Source organism: Ranitomeya imitator, chromosome 3 (genome assembly GCF_032444005.1).
Source record: "Ranitomeya imitator isolate aRanImi1 chromosome 3, aRanImi1.pri, whole genome shotgun sequence".
Lineage (NCBI taxonomy): Eukaryota > Metazoa > Chordata > Amphibia > Anura > Dendrobatidae > Ranitomeya > Ranitomeya imitator.
Window position 1 is genome coordinate 713510231 of NC_091284.1, and position 16311 is coordinate 713526541.

Genomic DNA, 16311 nt, shown 5'->3' on the forward strand with positions numbered 1-16311 from the left:
TCCAGGATTCCTAAATCAGTCTTATAGGCGGCCCTTTCGAGGGAGGAGGTTCACACAAAGACGCCCCCCAAAAAACCAAAAGGAGGGGTGGGAAGACAGAAAATTCAAAAGAGGAGGTTTCATGTTCAACAAACCGGAAAATAAAAAACAGCCACAATGAGGGTGTGCCCCAGGTAGGAGGGAGACTGACCCACTTTCTTCCAACCTGGGAAAAAATTTCTGGAAGTGCCTGGACTCTAAACATCATAAAGACGGGCCTAAGACTAATTTTTCACACAATGCCACACAATCAGTTTGTGGTCACACCACAAAGAAAGTCGGAGATCGAGCAGCTGAGTATCCAGAGGGAAGTTCTCAGTCTTCTGGAAAAGAAAGTCATACAGGAAGTTCCGCAACAGGAAGAGACGAGGGGGTTTTATTCTCCACTCTTTCTTCGAACAAAGCCGGACGGAACTTTCAGAGTAATTATAAATTTGAAACAACTAAACAGATACCTGGTAATAGAAAAATTCAAAATGGAAACAATAAAATCATGTGTCAGGTCCCGTTTTGTTTCATGACTGTTATAGACTTAAAGGACGCATACTATCATGTGCCAATCCATCCGGAGTTCCGGAAATATCTCAGGGTTGCAGTAATGATACAAGGGAAACTGAAACATTACCAATACAGGGCTCTTCCGTTTGGTCTAGCCATTGCCCCGAGGGTATTTACAAAATTAATGGCGGAAGTAATGGCCCATATAAGGGAACAAACATATTGATTGTGCCTTATCTGGACGACCTCCTAGTGATGGGCAGTTCCTCTCTACATTGCAGCCAGCAACTAAACAGAGTGATGGTAGCCCTATCGAATCTAGGATGGTTTTTGAACCTGGAAAAATCCAGGCTTATCCCGTCTCAAGTACAGTTGTACTTAGGGATAGTAATAGACTCAACAAAGCAAGAGTGTCGTCTGCCGGAAGAAAAAGTATCCAACATGATACATCTAGTGAAGCAGTTGAGTGTCTCTCCTCTGATCACTCTAAGGAGAGCCATGTCCATACTGGGGTCAATGACATCCTGTATCCCAGCGGTCCAGTGGGCTCAGAGCCACTCGAGAGATCTCCAGTGGGAAATACTAGAGGCGGTATCCCACGCAGAAGGAAATTTAGAAAAGCAATTGAAAATATCCTCTCGGACAAAAACTTCCTTAGCTTGGTGGACAGACCCGTCCAATCTCAGGAGGGGGGTTCCATGGGTGTGGCCGGTCTCGATAATCCTGACCACAGACGCAAGTCCTTGGGGGTGGGGGGCCCACCTAAACAGGCAAATTGCCCAAGGTCCTTGGTCAGGGGAAGAAAAAGACCTTACTTCAAACATGAAAGAGCTTTTAGCAGTTCAGTACGCCATCAATCATTTTTTAACATCCCTCTGTTCCCACCACGTGAGAGTACTGACGGACAACAGGGTGGTAGTAGCATATTTAAATCATCAGGGAGGGACGAGGTCTCAATCCCTAATGAAAGTAACAAATCTCATCATGTCACAAGCAGAAGCCAACTTGTCCTCCCTGACAGCCCTTCACATAAAAGGGTCAGAAAATCAAACTGCAGATTTTCTAAGCAGAACCCAATTAAAACAGGGGGAATGGGAGTTAAATACAAAAATATTCAAACGCATAGTGGATCTTTGGGGGGCCCCGGATATAGATCTATTTGCAAACAATCAAAATCGGAAAACGGAGGCCTTCTGCTCGATAGATCCTCGGGGGAGTCCAGTGGCTATAGACGCGTTGTTAATTCCATGGAAATTCCATCTAGCTTATGTGTTTCCTCCGATAGCTCTAATTCCCTTAGTCTTGAAGAAAATCAGGGAGGACAGAGCCAAAGTGATATTGATAGCTCCGTTCTGGCCGAAAAGAGTATGGTTCCCATGGCTACGCCTAATGTCCATAGCGGATCCATGGGTACTTCCAGATATCCCAGACCTTCTGCATCAAGGGCCAGTGAATCACCCACAAATAAAAAGTTTGCATATGACGGCCTGGCTTTTGAAAGGGAACTGTTAACAAAAAGGGGGTTTTCTTCAAATCTAATTTCTACCCTGCTGGCCAGTAGAAAACCTATAACTATCAGAGCATACGGCAAAGTCTGGAAAAAGTTCCTCTCCACGTCAGCAGTTACCCTATCAGATCAGATGCCAATCCAGGAAATTCTAGAATTTCTTCAAAAAGGATTAGAGAAAGGCCTAGCAACAAACACTCTGAAAGTTCAGATTGCAGCATTGGGTGCCCTTTACAACCAGGATTTGGCGGGGAATCACTGGGTAAAAAGATTTATTAGAGCATCTACTAGGTCCAGACCAGTTATACATCTCACCGCTCCTCCCTGGGATCTGAACTTAGTCCTTTCAGCACTAACTAAAGGCCCCTTCACATTAAGCGACGCTGCAGCGATACCGACAACGATCCGGATCGCTGCAGCGTCGCTGTTTGGTCGCTGGAGAGCTGTCACACAGACCGCTCTCCAGCGACCAACGATGCCGGTAACCAGGGTAAATATCGGGTAACTAAGCGCAGGGCGGCGCTTAGTAACCCGATGTTTACCCTGGATACCATGCTAAAAGTAAAAAAAAAAAAACACTAGATACTTACCTACCGCTGTCTGTCCTCCAGCGCTGCGCTCTGCTTCTCTGCTCTCCTCCTGTACTGGCTGTGAGCCGGAAAGCAGAGCGGTGACGTCACCGCTCTGCTTTCCGGCTCACAGCCAGTACAGGAGGAGTGCAGAGCACAGCTCTGGAGGACAGACAGCGTTAGGTAAGTATCTAGTGTTTGTTTTTTTTTACTTTTAGCATGGTATCCAGGGTAAACATCGGGTTACTAAGCGCGGCCCTGCGCTTAGTTACCCGATGTTTACCCTGGTTACCAGTGAAGACATCGCTGGATCGGTGTCACACACGCCGATCCAACGATGTCAGCAGGAGTCCAGCGACAAAATAAAGTTCTGGACTTTATTCAGCGACCAACGATCTCCCAGCAGGGGCCTGATCGTTGGTCGCTGTCACACATAATGATTTCATTAACGATATCGTTGCTACGTCACAAAAAGCAACGATATCGTTAACAATATCGTTATGTGTGAAGGTACCTTAAGGCACCGTTTGAACCTTTATCTCAGGCTTCACTGAAAATAATATCTTGGAAAACCTGTTTATTGGTGGCCCTAACCTCAGCTCGCAGGATTAGTGATCTGCAGGCCTTATCAGCTTACCCACCTCTAACCCAAATATTAGATGACAGAGTAATCCTTAAAACTGACCCTTCTAACCTTCCCAAAGTGGCGTCAAAATTCCACAGATCTCAAGAGATAGCGTTACCATCTTTTTGCCCCAATCCAAAAAACAAAAAAGAGGAGGCTCTACACACACTAGATGTAAAGAGATGTCTAACACACTATCTATCAGCCACAAGGGAGTGTAGGAAAGGGAGGGCTCTGTTTGTCTGCTTTCAGGGACCAAATAAGGGTCACAAGGCATCGAAAGCCACGTTGGCAAGGTGGGTAAGAGATGCCATCAAGATGTCATATACCTCTTCCGGAGAACAAGCTCCGGACACAATTAAGGCCCATTCAACCAGGTCGGTGACAACCTCTTGGGCTGAACGTGGTGGAGCATCAATAGATCAAATATGTAGAGCAGCCACTTGGTCTTCCCCCTCTACATTCTTCAAGCACTATCAGCTTAATCTATCTTCTCCCTCAGACTTAACTTTTGGTAGGAGAGTTCTTGAGGCAGTAGTCCCACCCTAAAACTTTCATTCTTTGAAATTCTCTCGTTAGTGCCGTCATGGGGTAAGAGAATATCGTAGTTACTTACCGATAACGGTATTTCTCTGATCCCATGACGGCACCTGTATATTCCCTCCCTTCACGTATGGGTGTCCACACTACTAATAATTTAAGTCACGAGGTGTGCATATAAAAAAAATAAAATATATATATAGAGAGAGAGAGAGAGAGAGAGAGAGAGAGAGAGAGAGGAGCTTATATAAGTTATATAGTTATGATTTGTTGTGTAAAAATAACCAATTAAGTTACAGCAGAAATTCCCTGCAAGGCTATGTAAACCAACTGAGGTGGAGGAGAGGTCCCGCCTTTTTAACCTGTGGGTTTCCTGTCCCTGAGGGCGGATCCCTCTCTCTCGTTAGTGCCGTCATGGGATCAGAGAAATACCGTTATCGGTAAGTAACTACGATATTTGAACGCATGCATTTCAATTAAGATAACAATGTCTAGACACTGATAAGCCACCCCCCACCATCAAGGTGATAAAAGGGAGGGTGTGGACAGTTGCAGGTCACTTCTCACCAGACTCTGAAGCCAAAGAGACACGGACAGGCCACATCTTGGAGGACAAGACCCTGAACAATGTGAGTATATCGTAGCCAATGCCTTTTATTTTCTATTTTCTGTCTATACATGTCCTAATTTCTGCCATTTTTTTTCTTTCTACATGCATCAGAATGTCATCTTCAGATTCTTCATCTGATGAGGAATATCAGCCACGTCAGTCGGAAGTGGAGCATGTCAGTGAGGTAAGTATTTGCCTCGTCAGATCGGTAAGTATTCACTGTCACATCGACACATGTGACAATTTGATTTTTCCTTTTTTTTTAGAGCTCTTCTACTGAGGCACAGACCGGGCAGGAGCAGCGGAGTCAAGGTCCGGTGGAAAGACGGCAGCGGGTACGTATACAAGGCTGACTCTCCTCAGTGTAATATTCTTGAATCTTCCTTTTTTCCACTCGTATTTCTAAACTTTTTCCGTCTGGAATCTTTTTGTATCTTGACTTTCCTATTCATGCCATTTCTCAGCATCTTTTTTCTTTCTTTTCCTTATGTAATTGAGCAAACCTTAATGACTTTCTTTAATTTTTAGGTTTCACAACGGGACGACCTGATAGACAACGACCTACTGATCACCCTGGTCCAGGAGCGAGTCCCATTGTGGGACAGCCAAGATCCACTGCACTCGAACAACACCAGGATTCGGCGGTTGTGGAATGAGGTGGCCCAAGCGATGTGGGATGGCTGGGACAACGCCCCGCCACGGGTCTGTAGTGCATTTAGTAAGTATTGCACTGCAGTGTGAAGCAGCAGAGACCTTGGCCGTGCTCACTCGACTGTGTGTGATGAAAGAAACTCTCCGGAGTTTCTCTCATCACACACAGTTGGCTGAGAACGGCAAAAAGTCAATTTTCTGACCATAATGGTTTTTTTTTTTAACAGTGGACAAAGTAAAAACACGTTAGCGTTCGATGAAGGACCGCTTCAACAAGGACCTGCGTCAAGAGAGTCGTGTTCCCAGTGGTTCAGGAGCAAGGATCCGAACCTACAAATACCATCGCATTCTGGCATTTTTAAGACCGGTCCTTGCCCAGAGAACGTAAGTATTTATCACATGCTTTAGGTTGTATTGTATTGCCATAATCTGTATTTTTAAATTCCACAGAATTTTGCGTCTGGTTAATTTTTGGTATTTTCTTTTTCCTTTTTTCACAGCACATACAGCACAACTGTCGGCCCAGGTTCTGGAGCGGTCCTTCATCCGACAGCCACGGACCCGTCCCAGCCATCCAGCAGCGCAGCAGCAGGTGGGCCTTCCACACTAACTGGAGACCAGGGAGCAGGTCCATCAGGTCTTCCCCTTTCGCAGTCCTCTTCCACTGCCCCCTTTTTTTTTGGGCTCATCACGGCAGCGGCAGAGGGCTTCGGACAGGTCACTCATGCCCGAGTTTTTGCACTTGAGCTCGGTTTTACACGAAGCAATCAAGGCTATAGGTGACCGAATGGATGTTTCACATAACCTCTTGAATGCCCGTATCCAGGAGGTCACCAAAAGCCTTGATCAAGTGAAAGCCGACCTCCAGAGGCCAGCTCATCATTTTTTTAACCAAATTGAGCAGGGCATGTCGGAACACCTTACTCCTGATCTCCAGCTCAGTGTGGTGCAGGCCTGCAATGCTGCTTACGTGCAGGCTATGCAGCAGAGTCGGTATTTCCAGCAGACAGTGGCGGCATATCCAACTGTGCCTTCACTGTCTCGATTAACCTCAATGCCGACCTCTGCTGCATACCACTGCACGGCCACCTCGATTCCTTCCACAGGCGGACTCCACTACAGCACCAGCACCATGACGAGTGCAGTTGGACATCCCACCGCTACCACCGTGACAACCGCTGCTCCTGCTTGGACCTCCTCCACTGACACCACGATGCAGCAGGACCCTGGCATGGCTTTCCGGACCGCCCCCACCACGATGCAGCAGGACCCCGGCATGGCTTTCCGGACCTCCCCCACTACGATGCAGCAAGACCCTGGCATGGCCTTCCGTACCGCCACCACCACGATGCAACAGGACCCTGGCATGGCCTTCCGTACCGCCACCTCCACGATGCAGCAGGACCCTGGCATTGCTTTCCAGACCGCCCCCACCACGATGCAGCAGGACCCTGGCATGGCATTCCGGACCGCCCCCACCACGATGCAGCAGGACCCTGGCATGGCTTTCCGGACCGCCCCCACCACGATGCAGCAGGACCCTGGCATGGCTTTCCGGAACGCCCTCACCACGATGCAGCAGGACCCTGGCATGGCTTTACGTACCGCCCTCACCACGATGCAGCAGGACCCTGGCATGGCCGTTTGCTCGACAAGTGCTATGGACTGTGACACAGTGCAGCCGGACCCTGACAGGTCACCCGCCACCACGCCACGGCATATGAGCCCACCAAGACGTCCCCCAACCAGGCAAACCCAGGGAAAAAAAAACAGAAGACCCTTAGCATTCCTCCCCCTTCACCTACCAATGTGTCTGTAATGTCAGGTTTGTCTCACCCTTCCAGTGCGTCTCAAGCCTCTCATGTGTCAAGCCCCATCCCCGAACTTCCAGACCCTTCTAGTTTCATTGCCCCTTCTCCTGCCACTTCTGCGTTGTCCATGGTTAGCCAGGCCTCAGTTCTTCACAACCCCCGTTTACATCACCCTACCCCAAGCCGGCGCAGTTAAATACATTTTTTTGGTTGTTAAAAAAAATAAATACAATTTGATTTGCCACAATTATGTTTGGTTTATTGTGTCTATCGCCGCCGGCAACACACCGCACGCCAAGAAACGTCACCACACACTTACTTTTTGGCCCACATCATATCTCCAGTAGTTAAAAATAAAAAGACTGCAGCTTTGTGTGTCTTTAGTATACAGATATGATGTGGGCCAAAAAATATTACATGTATCTCCATAATCTTTTTGTCTGTGCCTAGTGTGGCAGTCTGAAGAGAAAATGGTGGAAATACAGTGCAGACCTCTACTGAACAGGTCAGGTGTCAAAAAACTCATTAGTTATGACACCTGACCTGTTGAGTAGAGAACTGCCTTGTATAACCACCATTTTCTCTTCTTTATACCTAATCTATTACACACAAATTGAGGGGACAATGGTTGTCACACGCTACATACTGTATCTATGCTCACCTGCCCAGGTGTCAGAAATAGTGAATTCATGAGCCTGTATATGTTTATCATGAATTCATTATTTCTGACACCTGACTTGATGAGTATAGATAGCGTGATAGTGATTGTCTCTCCATTTTGTGTCCAATGGATACAGGAGAAGACAATCATGACGCAATGACGTCAACAAGCTTACCAATAAAGCAACATGGCTGCCATTACTAGCAGTATGTGGCCAGTGTTTTATATCAGTATTTGTCAACCAAAACAAGGAGTGGAACAATGAGAGGTAAATTATGATATTAACATAACTAGCACCTCTGCCTTTATCACCCACTCCTGGTTTTGAATTACAAAAACTGATATGAAATACAGACCAAATACTGCTAGTTTTAGGACAGCCTTGGTTTGTAGAGGGAAAACATAGGAGACACGGTCAACACAACCAAAACTAAAGTTTATTAATGAGAAATATTATTATCATTGTAGAAAATTACTGGTACAGATATAATTACAACAGGACATTTACACAACATTGTCCTGCCATGACACACGGCCAATATCTGAATCAAAAAAGGCAGCAAATTGGTCCCGCATGTGATCAACGGCTGCAGTTGACCGCAGCGGGTGATGCTGGAAATCGGGCAGTGGGTGTGCAACGGGTTTATCCAGTTCAATGTTGGGTTGCTCCTTAGTCATTAGGTAATTGTGGAGAACCACACAGGCTTTGACCACCTCGTCGACTGTTTCCACTTTTAGATTTATGGCTGATGCAAGAACGCGCCATTTAGCGACAAGAATCCCAAAGGTACACTCTACTGTTCTTCGGGCCCTGGTCAGTCTGTAGTTAAAGATCCTTCTAGTGTGGTTCAAGTCCCGACTGGAATAGGGCTTCAGTAGGTTTTCACACATCTGGAAGGCCTCATCCCCAACCATAACAAATGGCAGCGGTGGACCTTGAGTGTTGGGGAGAGGTCGTGGCGGGGGAAAATTGAAATTTTTGCCAAACACACGCCGGCCCATATCCGAGTTCTTGAAACTCTGGGAATCGTTGCCACGGCCAAAAGCTCCAATGTCCACGGCGATGAAGCGACAGTCCGCATCCGCTATTGCCATGAGCACAACAGAAAAATATTTTTTATAGTTTTGGCAGGTTTGATAATGCAGATGTGCTTTCCATCCACCGCTCCTAAACAGTTGGGGAAATCGCACACACTCCAGAATTTTTCAGCTATTTCAAGCCACATGTCCGCGGTGGGTACGGGTATAAACTCATCCCGGAGTACATTCCACAAAGCCCGGCAGGTGTCTGCAACTATTCCGGACAGGGTGGATATTCCAAGCCGGTATTGGAAGTGGAGGGATGATAAACTCTCTCCGGTTGCCAGAAATCTGTAGAAAAACAGAAACAAAAAAAATTACAATCTATTCTATTTATGGTGTGTTTACGCTAAAGAAAGGTAGGTAAATAGCCAAAACATACATGCCTGAAAACAAAAAATTTGGACTGTCATTGGGTTTAGATTTGTAACGTACCTTAATGTAACCAGCAGACGTTCCTCCGGTGGAATCGCTCTACGGAGCTGGGTGTCCTGTCTCCGTATGGTTCCTTGGACACGAGCAAGCAAATCCCGGAACGGGTCTTGCGACATCCTTGTATATTCATGGAATTTCTCCGGGTTGGCATTAAGCTCGGCATAGAGCGTGTGATAGGCTCCACGGCTTTCACGTACTTCGATAATGGGGTGCCTCCAAAAACGCCTACGTTGTCTCCGTCTCCATCTTTCGCGATTTCTGTCTTGCTCCCAAGCAAAAGCACAGGCAAGAAACAGCTTGAAGCTGAAATCCAGGTTGAAATAAAAGCTCTCCATGTGAAGATCCATCATGACACAGGATACAGTAGCAAACTGTTAACATTTCAGTAGCCCTAGGGTCTATATATAGAGATCCCATCATACACGCCCTCTGTAGTCCCATTGGCGGTGTCTGGTTATCTTGATTTTTCTCTTGTGAAATTTCTAATCATGCGCATAAAAAACGCAAACGCAGGAAAAAACGCATGTAAACGCGTACAAACGCAGCGTTTTTTTAACCGCATGCGACATCACATACGTCTAAAAAACGCTGCGTTTGTACGCGTTTATATGCGTTTTTTCCACCACTTGCGGGTGCGTTTAAAACACTGCGGATTTAAATGCAAATGTGAAACAAGCCTAAGTGCGTCGTCGCACCACAATGTATTTACAGATGCCACTTCAAAACGCAGTTACTTTCTGCACGTGCAGTGTTTGGGACCATAGAGGTTTTGACTGGCTTATCTTTTAAAGGGCAACACACTTTAATAGTTCGAGGGGAGGGTGTGGTAAAAGTATGTGACAGGCTCTGTTTCGTCTAGGTGCAGACGACTGTGTTTTCTTATCTGAGAAATTATGAGTTTGGAAAAGTCTTCATCGTCTCCATTCTGTCCTTCAAGTGCCGTCTGATGTTTTCAGTGGAGCATGACAATTATTAATTCTTTATTTTCCTCTTCAGGAGATTACACTTGTACTCTTAGCCACCACAAAAACATCCACCACCTGGCATACTTTATTGTTGGCAGCCTCGGCATGACGGGTGGGACACAGTCACGCGCCTCAGTGCTTTCTGTTGATATATTGGGACATTTTCCTATCCTGTTCTCTCTATATGGAAAGCTTTTACTTGTTGTGAACAGTTCTTCCCTTGGTCGTAACCCCTGATCCGTGAAATCCGCTGATGACTGCACATAGACTGGAAAGAAGGCTCTTCACCGTGACATGGCGGTTTCAGATTTTTGAAAACTTTGGATTATTTGCTGAATCACGCTGCCTCCTTTTCCCCTGTTTTTAGAATAAGTTGCAACTCTAGAAATACTTCCCTTTTTATTTTGTTTAGCAAGGTCCGAAAACTGCTTGTGCAAAATGCCTTGTGGAGTCACGTTTTCATCCATGAGATACTTCCTTACATTTACATTTCTTCTTCACTGAAAATAACAAGTGCTCCCAACAAAACTGTTATTCCCTGATCCTTTCTATATAGAGTTAAGTCCAGAAATATTTGGACACTGACGGAATCTTCATGATTTCAGCTCTGCAGGCCGCTATTTTTGTTGTAAAGTGAAACAACAGATGCAATTGCAGTGTAGACTTTCAGGTTTAGTTAAAGGTGTTGGTCCAAAATATCCTGTGAAACGTTAGGAATTATGTCCATTCTTCTACACAACCTCCTCATTTCAGGGGCTCAAAAGGAATCGGATAAATTATCTTTATCATAAATAAAATGTTCATTTTTAACACTTTGTAAGCGAAACCTTTGCAGGCAAAGTCTGGAAGCCATGGATGTCCCCAAACGCTGGGTTCGCTCCTTTTTGCTGTATTGCCAGCCTTTACTGCAGCTGACTTCAGGTTTTGGTTGTTTGTGCCTTGGAGGGAGCTGCGGTATGATCAGACCATGTCCTTGTATGGTCAGACACAGCCATTACACAGTACACAGCAGGGGCACTTTTATAAGATTATCTCAGCACAGGAACATTTTTTTTTTATATATATATATTTTTTTTAGCACATCTAATTGTGGAAATTATTGTTATTCCAATATGTTGATTAATATGTACTTTGTTCAGGGGACAACTCTTTTTAGTATACCGTATATACTAGAGTATAAGCCGAGATTTTCAGTCCATTTTTTGGGGCTGAAAGTCCCCCTCTCTGCTTTTACTCGAGTCATACCCAGGGGTCGGCAGGGGAGGGGGGGCGAGGGCTGTCTAATTATAGTCACCTACTGCTGGTGCTGTCCCTGCACGTCCCTACTTCTTCCAGCGCTGCAGATTCTTCCTGTACTGAGCGGTCACATGGTACCGTTCATTACAGTAATGAATATGCGGCTCCACCTCCCATAGAGGTGGAGCCGCATATTCATTACTGTAATGAGCGATAACTGTGACCGCTCAATGCAGGAAGAAGATGCAGCGCTGGAAGAAGCAGGGACTGCACCGCGCCAGCAGTAGGTGAGTATACGGGGAGGGGAGCGCAGCGCTGCGCGATATTTACCCATGCCCACTGTGCTTCTATTTGACGCTGCGTAAACTCACCCACGGCGTGGGTTTACGAGTCACAGCATGTCAATTTCTGTTATGGAGATGCTAGTCTCTGCAACAGAAATTTTCACGATAGAATGTATTGGATGCGGTAAATACGCATTGTTCAGTGAGCACATGCTGATTTACTTGTGTGATTAGAATGCAGCGCTCTGGACGCAGTGAAAATACGCTACATCCAACGCGCTGCTGCTTCTGGATCATAGGAGAGTAGCCTTACATGTTTGGTTGCAGAAATTTCTGCAACCAATCTACTGCAAGTGAATGTACTCTAATGCACACATGTCAAACTCTGGCCCACGTGCCACAAATGTCCCGCAGACGCCGGCACCAACCTCCCCATTATAGGGTATAGAGCGCTATATGGGGCTATTATACTATGGACAACTATGTGAGGCCCATTATACTGTATGCAGGACTGTGTGGAGCCCATTTTTCTGTATGGAGGACTATGTGGGGCCCATAATACTGTATGCAGGACTTTGTGGAGCCTATTCTGTATGGAGGACTATGTGGGACCCATTATTCTGTATGGAGGACTATATGGGGCCCATTATACTGCGTGGAGGGTTGTTAATAGATATCAAGGTTGGCCCGCGACTTTGTCCAAGTTTTTTATTTTGGCCCATTCTGTATTTTGACATCCCTGCTCTAAGGGTATGTGCCCATGATGTCTTTTTCAGGTAGGTATGCTTCATAACAAGCATGAAAAAGCACTGAATAAATGTTACAAGCAATGAACATGTGCACTGCAATGTAAAAATGACTTGCTGCTGCTATGTCCAGTCTTTTGATTGTCTTTTAACTGCTTAAGGTTTCCAAAGACTCAAAGAAGTTAAAGTGCCTTGACCATTGTTCAGGTGGCTTCCACTTGGAAGCACCTCACTATTTCACACATCCAAATATTTGCTTTAAAAGACTCCAAAAAAACACTTCAGGAAAGACGCCGCCAGTGGCGTCTTGATCACATACCCTAAGAAGGAGAAGGGAAACGCTGCTTCTATTTGGCAAGAGATCAGTGTCTAGGAGGCTTTTGCGCCCTTTAAGTTTTGGTTACAAATTTTGGATATTTAATAATGTACAAAGAAAATCAAAATGACTTAATCAACTCCGATACATTTGAATTAGCTTTTGGTATGTTTTCTTGTTGTGTGGGATTTTTTAATTTTTTTTTTTTAATTAATTAATTTATTTTTTTTAAGATCGTGTTCAGGAAGAAAATGTGCAATCCCTCTGCCAAGTCATCAGTTTCAACTACTCTGTATTGTGAAAGTGCAGAGTCACCGGAGTATTATACAAGCGCAGTCAGGTTTACAACGACTGAATAGTCTGTTTTCTATAAATGAAGACTAATCGGAATCCGGACTACGGAGCGGGGTGAAATATAAATCCCGTCCGTGTATCTGTTTTGGGGGGTTTTCTTTACGTCCTTGTTCCTACGCGATTCGTTTTTTGCAGCCATACAGCATTTATTATGTGAACAATTTCCTAATTAAAGGTCACATACAGCTTCTTATCTTAATAATTGTAATGCCTCTGTGAAAATCACCTGAGCGAGCCCTCACGGACTTGGTCCAGATTTTTCACGACGTATTTGCAGTATTTCTGCTGCATTTCTGTGGTCCTCATGCGTTGCATGCGGGTTTTGAGTGGTTTTGCTGAGGATTTTACAGTCGGCCCGCAGAACACATTCCACACCGAACATTTACACTATGTAGATGAGATTTTTCAAATCTCATGAACTCGCCTACGGTAACTCTTTTTGGATAATCTGCAGTATAATACAGTAAGGGCACGCTCCTGTGGAGTTTTGAGCCTGCAATATTCAACAACAATTGCAAGAGAAAACCACATTGGAAATTCAGGAGGTTTTCTGATGTGGGTTTTGAAGAGGCTTTTGTAGCACCTAGCTCCACATTTTTTTTGCAAAATCCAAAAAGAATTCACATAAAAGAAGCCACTTTTTCTTTTCCCTCCTGTCAAAGATTTTTTTCTTATTATTTAAAAAAACAATACTGTTTGAACAGCAATGTGAATTTCCCACCATATCAATAAGAGGAGTGTTCAAAGAGAATTTGAAACCTTTTTTCTGTGGAGTTTGAAGCAGATTGCAGCATATCAAGCCTGAAAGCTGGTGGCCTGACCTCATGTAGGTCAAACTTGGGGACAGGTTTGGGTCTTTACAATGTTAAGTGTTGGACTAGGATATCTATGGCCCACCAGTGAGCTGTAGTAGGAATAAGCCCCTTACTTTCCATTTTACTCGTGAACCCCAAGCCACATGACTTCAGTCTCCTTACACCTACAAGGAGCAACTCCATGCTTGGCAGGACCCTCATGGCTCTTTAGCTGGAGTGCCCCCTTGTAGCTCAGGCACACATGGGTGGCATTCATGAGCTCCATAGTGGGTCAGTCTAAGCCTGAATGTTAATATTTAACGTTATTTACTTGGCATAAACTGATACAATTTAAACCTAAATTTTGCACAAATCTGCAGGATCCACCCCATGGATTACAGTCACACATATTGTACTGAAATGTGTCACATATTCTGCCACCTAATACCCACGATAAATCAGTGGACCAACCCTGATAAGCATTTGTACACACTGATTATGGCAGGTCCTGAAGTCTAAAGAAAAATAGACCGATTATTATGGTACTGTGCTATACACAAAAACCCTAATAGAGCAGATAACCTGAATACTGTAAAATAGAAAACTTTATTAGGTAATCATAGCGAACAATAGACTTAAAACCAATTAGAAAAATGTTTTTGCAAGAACGTGAGTTTTAGGCTGCACTAGGTGCTACATGTGGCTGTACCCTTCTCTTTTAGGAGTTATTTTTAAAAAGTAGGATCCTCACTAATCAGACATGGGTCACCTTTTCTGTGGAGGTATAGTAATGAAATACGGCACTCCGAGCAACGGTTGGTGCTCGGATACAGTCCCAGTTCTTATATATTTAGAGAGAAAAGAATCTGGCGCTCAAAACGGCAAGATGTAAAGAAGGTGCCAGGCGCTTGATCTCTGTACAGAATGGACGCACCTTCTCCTGCGCTATCTCATTCCTCCTGCCGTGGTTACACACTCCAGTCTATGTTTGATAAGGTCTACTTGACCGAAACATCACTGACTGTTACACTGACTTTGGACCACGTTATTAAAAGGAACTTATTCACATCATGCCATTTTGAGCTCCGAATTCTTTTCTGTATATTTTCTGTTGATGTGCCATAAACGTCTCATGTGAGAAAACCTGTTAGGCTATGTTCACACTTTGCAGATTCCACTGCGGATTTTTCCGCAGCAGATTTCCAAAATCCGCAGTGAAAACCCGTTGCGGTTTTTACTGCGGATTTATCGCGTTTTTTACTGCGTTTTCTTCTGCGGATTTTCATCTGCAGTTTTCTATTGGAGCAGGTGAAAATCCGCAGAAAAGAAGTGACATGCTGCGGAATGTAATCCGCAGCGTTTCCGCGCGGTTTTTTCCGCAGCATGTGCACTGCGTTTTTTGTTTCCCATAGGTTTACATTGTTCTGTAAAATCATGGGAAACTGCTGCGGATCCGCAGCGGTCAAATCCGCTGCGGATCCGCAGCAAAATCCGCAAAGTGTGAATATAGCCTAACTCTTATAATTGAATTCATATGGGAAAAATACCGTTCTCCTTGTACAATGTTAACTCTTCTGTATTCTTTCGTGCAGGTGTTTTGGCCTTGTGGTCTCTCATCACACACATAATGTATGTTCAGGACTTCTGGAGAACATGGCTGAAGGGACTACGCTTCTTTCTCTGTATTGGGATATTCTTCTTTATCCTGGCTGTCATTGCCTTCATCACTTTTCTTGCTCTAGCCATATCTAATCATCAGTGTAAGTATCTGAGGTTCCTCTGCAACCTGCAAGGTCCGTTGTATTGGAGTGCTAAACGTAACGAGAAAGACAAACTAATGGCATACAAGAATAGTGACTGCGTGGTAAATCTCTTCATTTAAAGGCATGTGCCGCTTGTAGATTACTAGCCTTCAGCACGTGTAGCAAAGGCTTTAGTAAAAGGAGTTTCAGAAAGGACAGGTATTCAGAGTCCGGTCTCACTGAATGAGATGCTTAGTCTTCAAAGGTTCATTACTGTTGGGCTAAAGTTAGGACTAAACTTAAGGCCTGATTCATCAAAGCTTTCATGCCAGATTTGTGGATTAAAAGCTTTGAAAATTTCGCAAAATTTAGGGGCAAATTGTAGTTACACCTAAATTTTACAACTTGGTGTCTACTTGCTAGTTTCTCCCAGGTCCACTGAAATAAGCAGGACTGGGGCAAGACTGAGGACAATGGGGCATAAGGCCACAGCCCATCTAATCCATGGCACGCTGTGGCATTTCCTATGCCAGTAATATCACTCCAGGACCTGAATAGAGTGAGATTTCTGATGATGCACACGTCAGATTCATGAATCCGGAGCGTCCGACTCCAGCAATCCCCCCTCATCAAGACCCCCGTGAACAACACTGGTCTTGATTAATGGTTTTTTCATAGAGTAATCAGAACCGTAAATTGAACCTGACTGTTGATATAGGCCGCATGTATCGCACACTGGCTGCGTGATTTCAGCCATTTTGTTTGACTGTGAGAGGCCGCCATGAACTTGCCTTTCCGACTACTCTCCCATGTGGCTCGGTCCTTGAACGACTTTTAAAGCATGTTTT

The 16311-nt window shown here is 44.8% G+C and overlaps 2 protein-coding genes across 3 annotated transcripts in view; one reads left to right on the forward strand and one right to left on the reverse strand.

The window, feature by feature from the left end:
* The window catches only part of SLC48A1 (solute carrier family 48 member 1), a 41113-nt gene that overhangs the window by 16733 nt on the left and 8069 nt on the right, over nucleotides 1-16311 (forward strand). Inside the window, exons 1-5 of one of the 2 annotated variants that reach the window (XR_011319386.1) lie at nucleotides 4041-4572; nucleotides 4655-4723; nucleotides 4917-5106; nucleotides 5267-5423; nucleotides 15314-15449. Coding sequence is in view for 1 of the 2 variants with exons in the window: in XM_069758689.1 (XP_069614790.1) it covers nucleotides 15314-15481 (168 nt within the window). In the remaining variant the exon portion in view is untranslated. Of the gene's footprint in view, nucleotides 1-4040; nucleotides 4573-4654; nucleotides 4724-4916; nucleotides 5107-5266; nucleotides 5424-15313; nucleotides 15482-16311 lie in introns of those variants that run through there. The other variant, XM_069758689.1, reaches the window with a different exon arrangement.
* Nucleotides 8080-9279, reverse strand: LOC138672295 (uncharacterized). The gene is made up of 2 exons (XM_069760247.1): nucleotides 9027-9279; nucleotides 8080-8882 (listed from the first exon to the last, which is right to left on the reverse strand). Exons 1-2 carry the CDS (start codon nucleotides 9140-9142, stop codon nucleotides 8597-8599), a joined length of 402 nt encoding a protein of 133 aa, XP_069616348.1. The 5' UTR covers nucleotides 9143-9279; the 3' UTR covers nucleotides 8080-8596.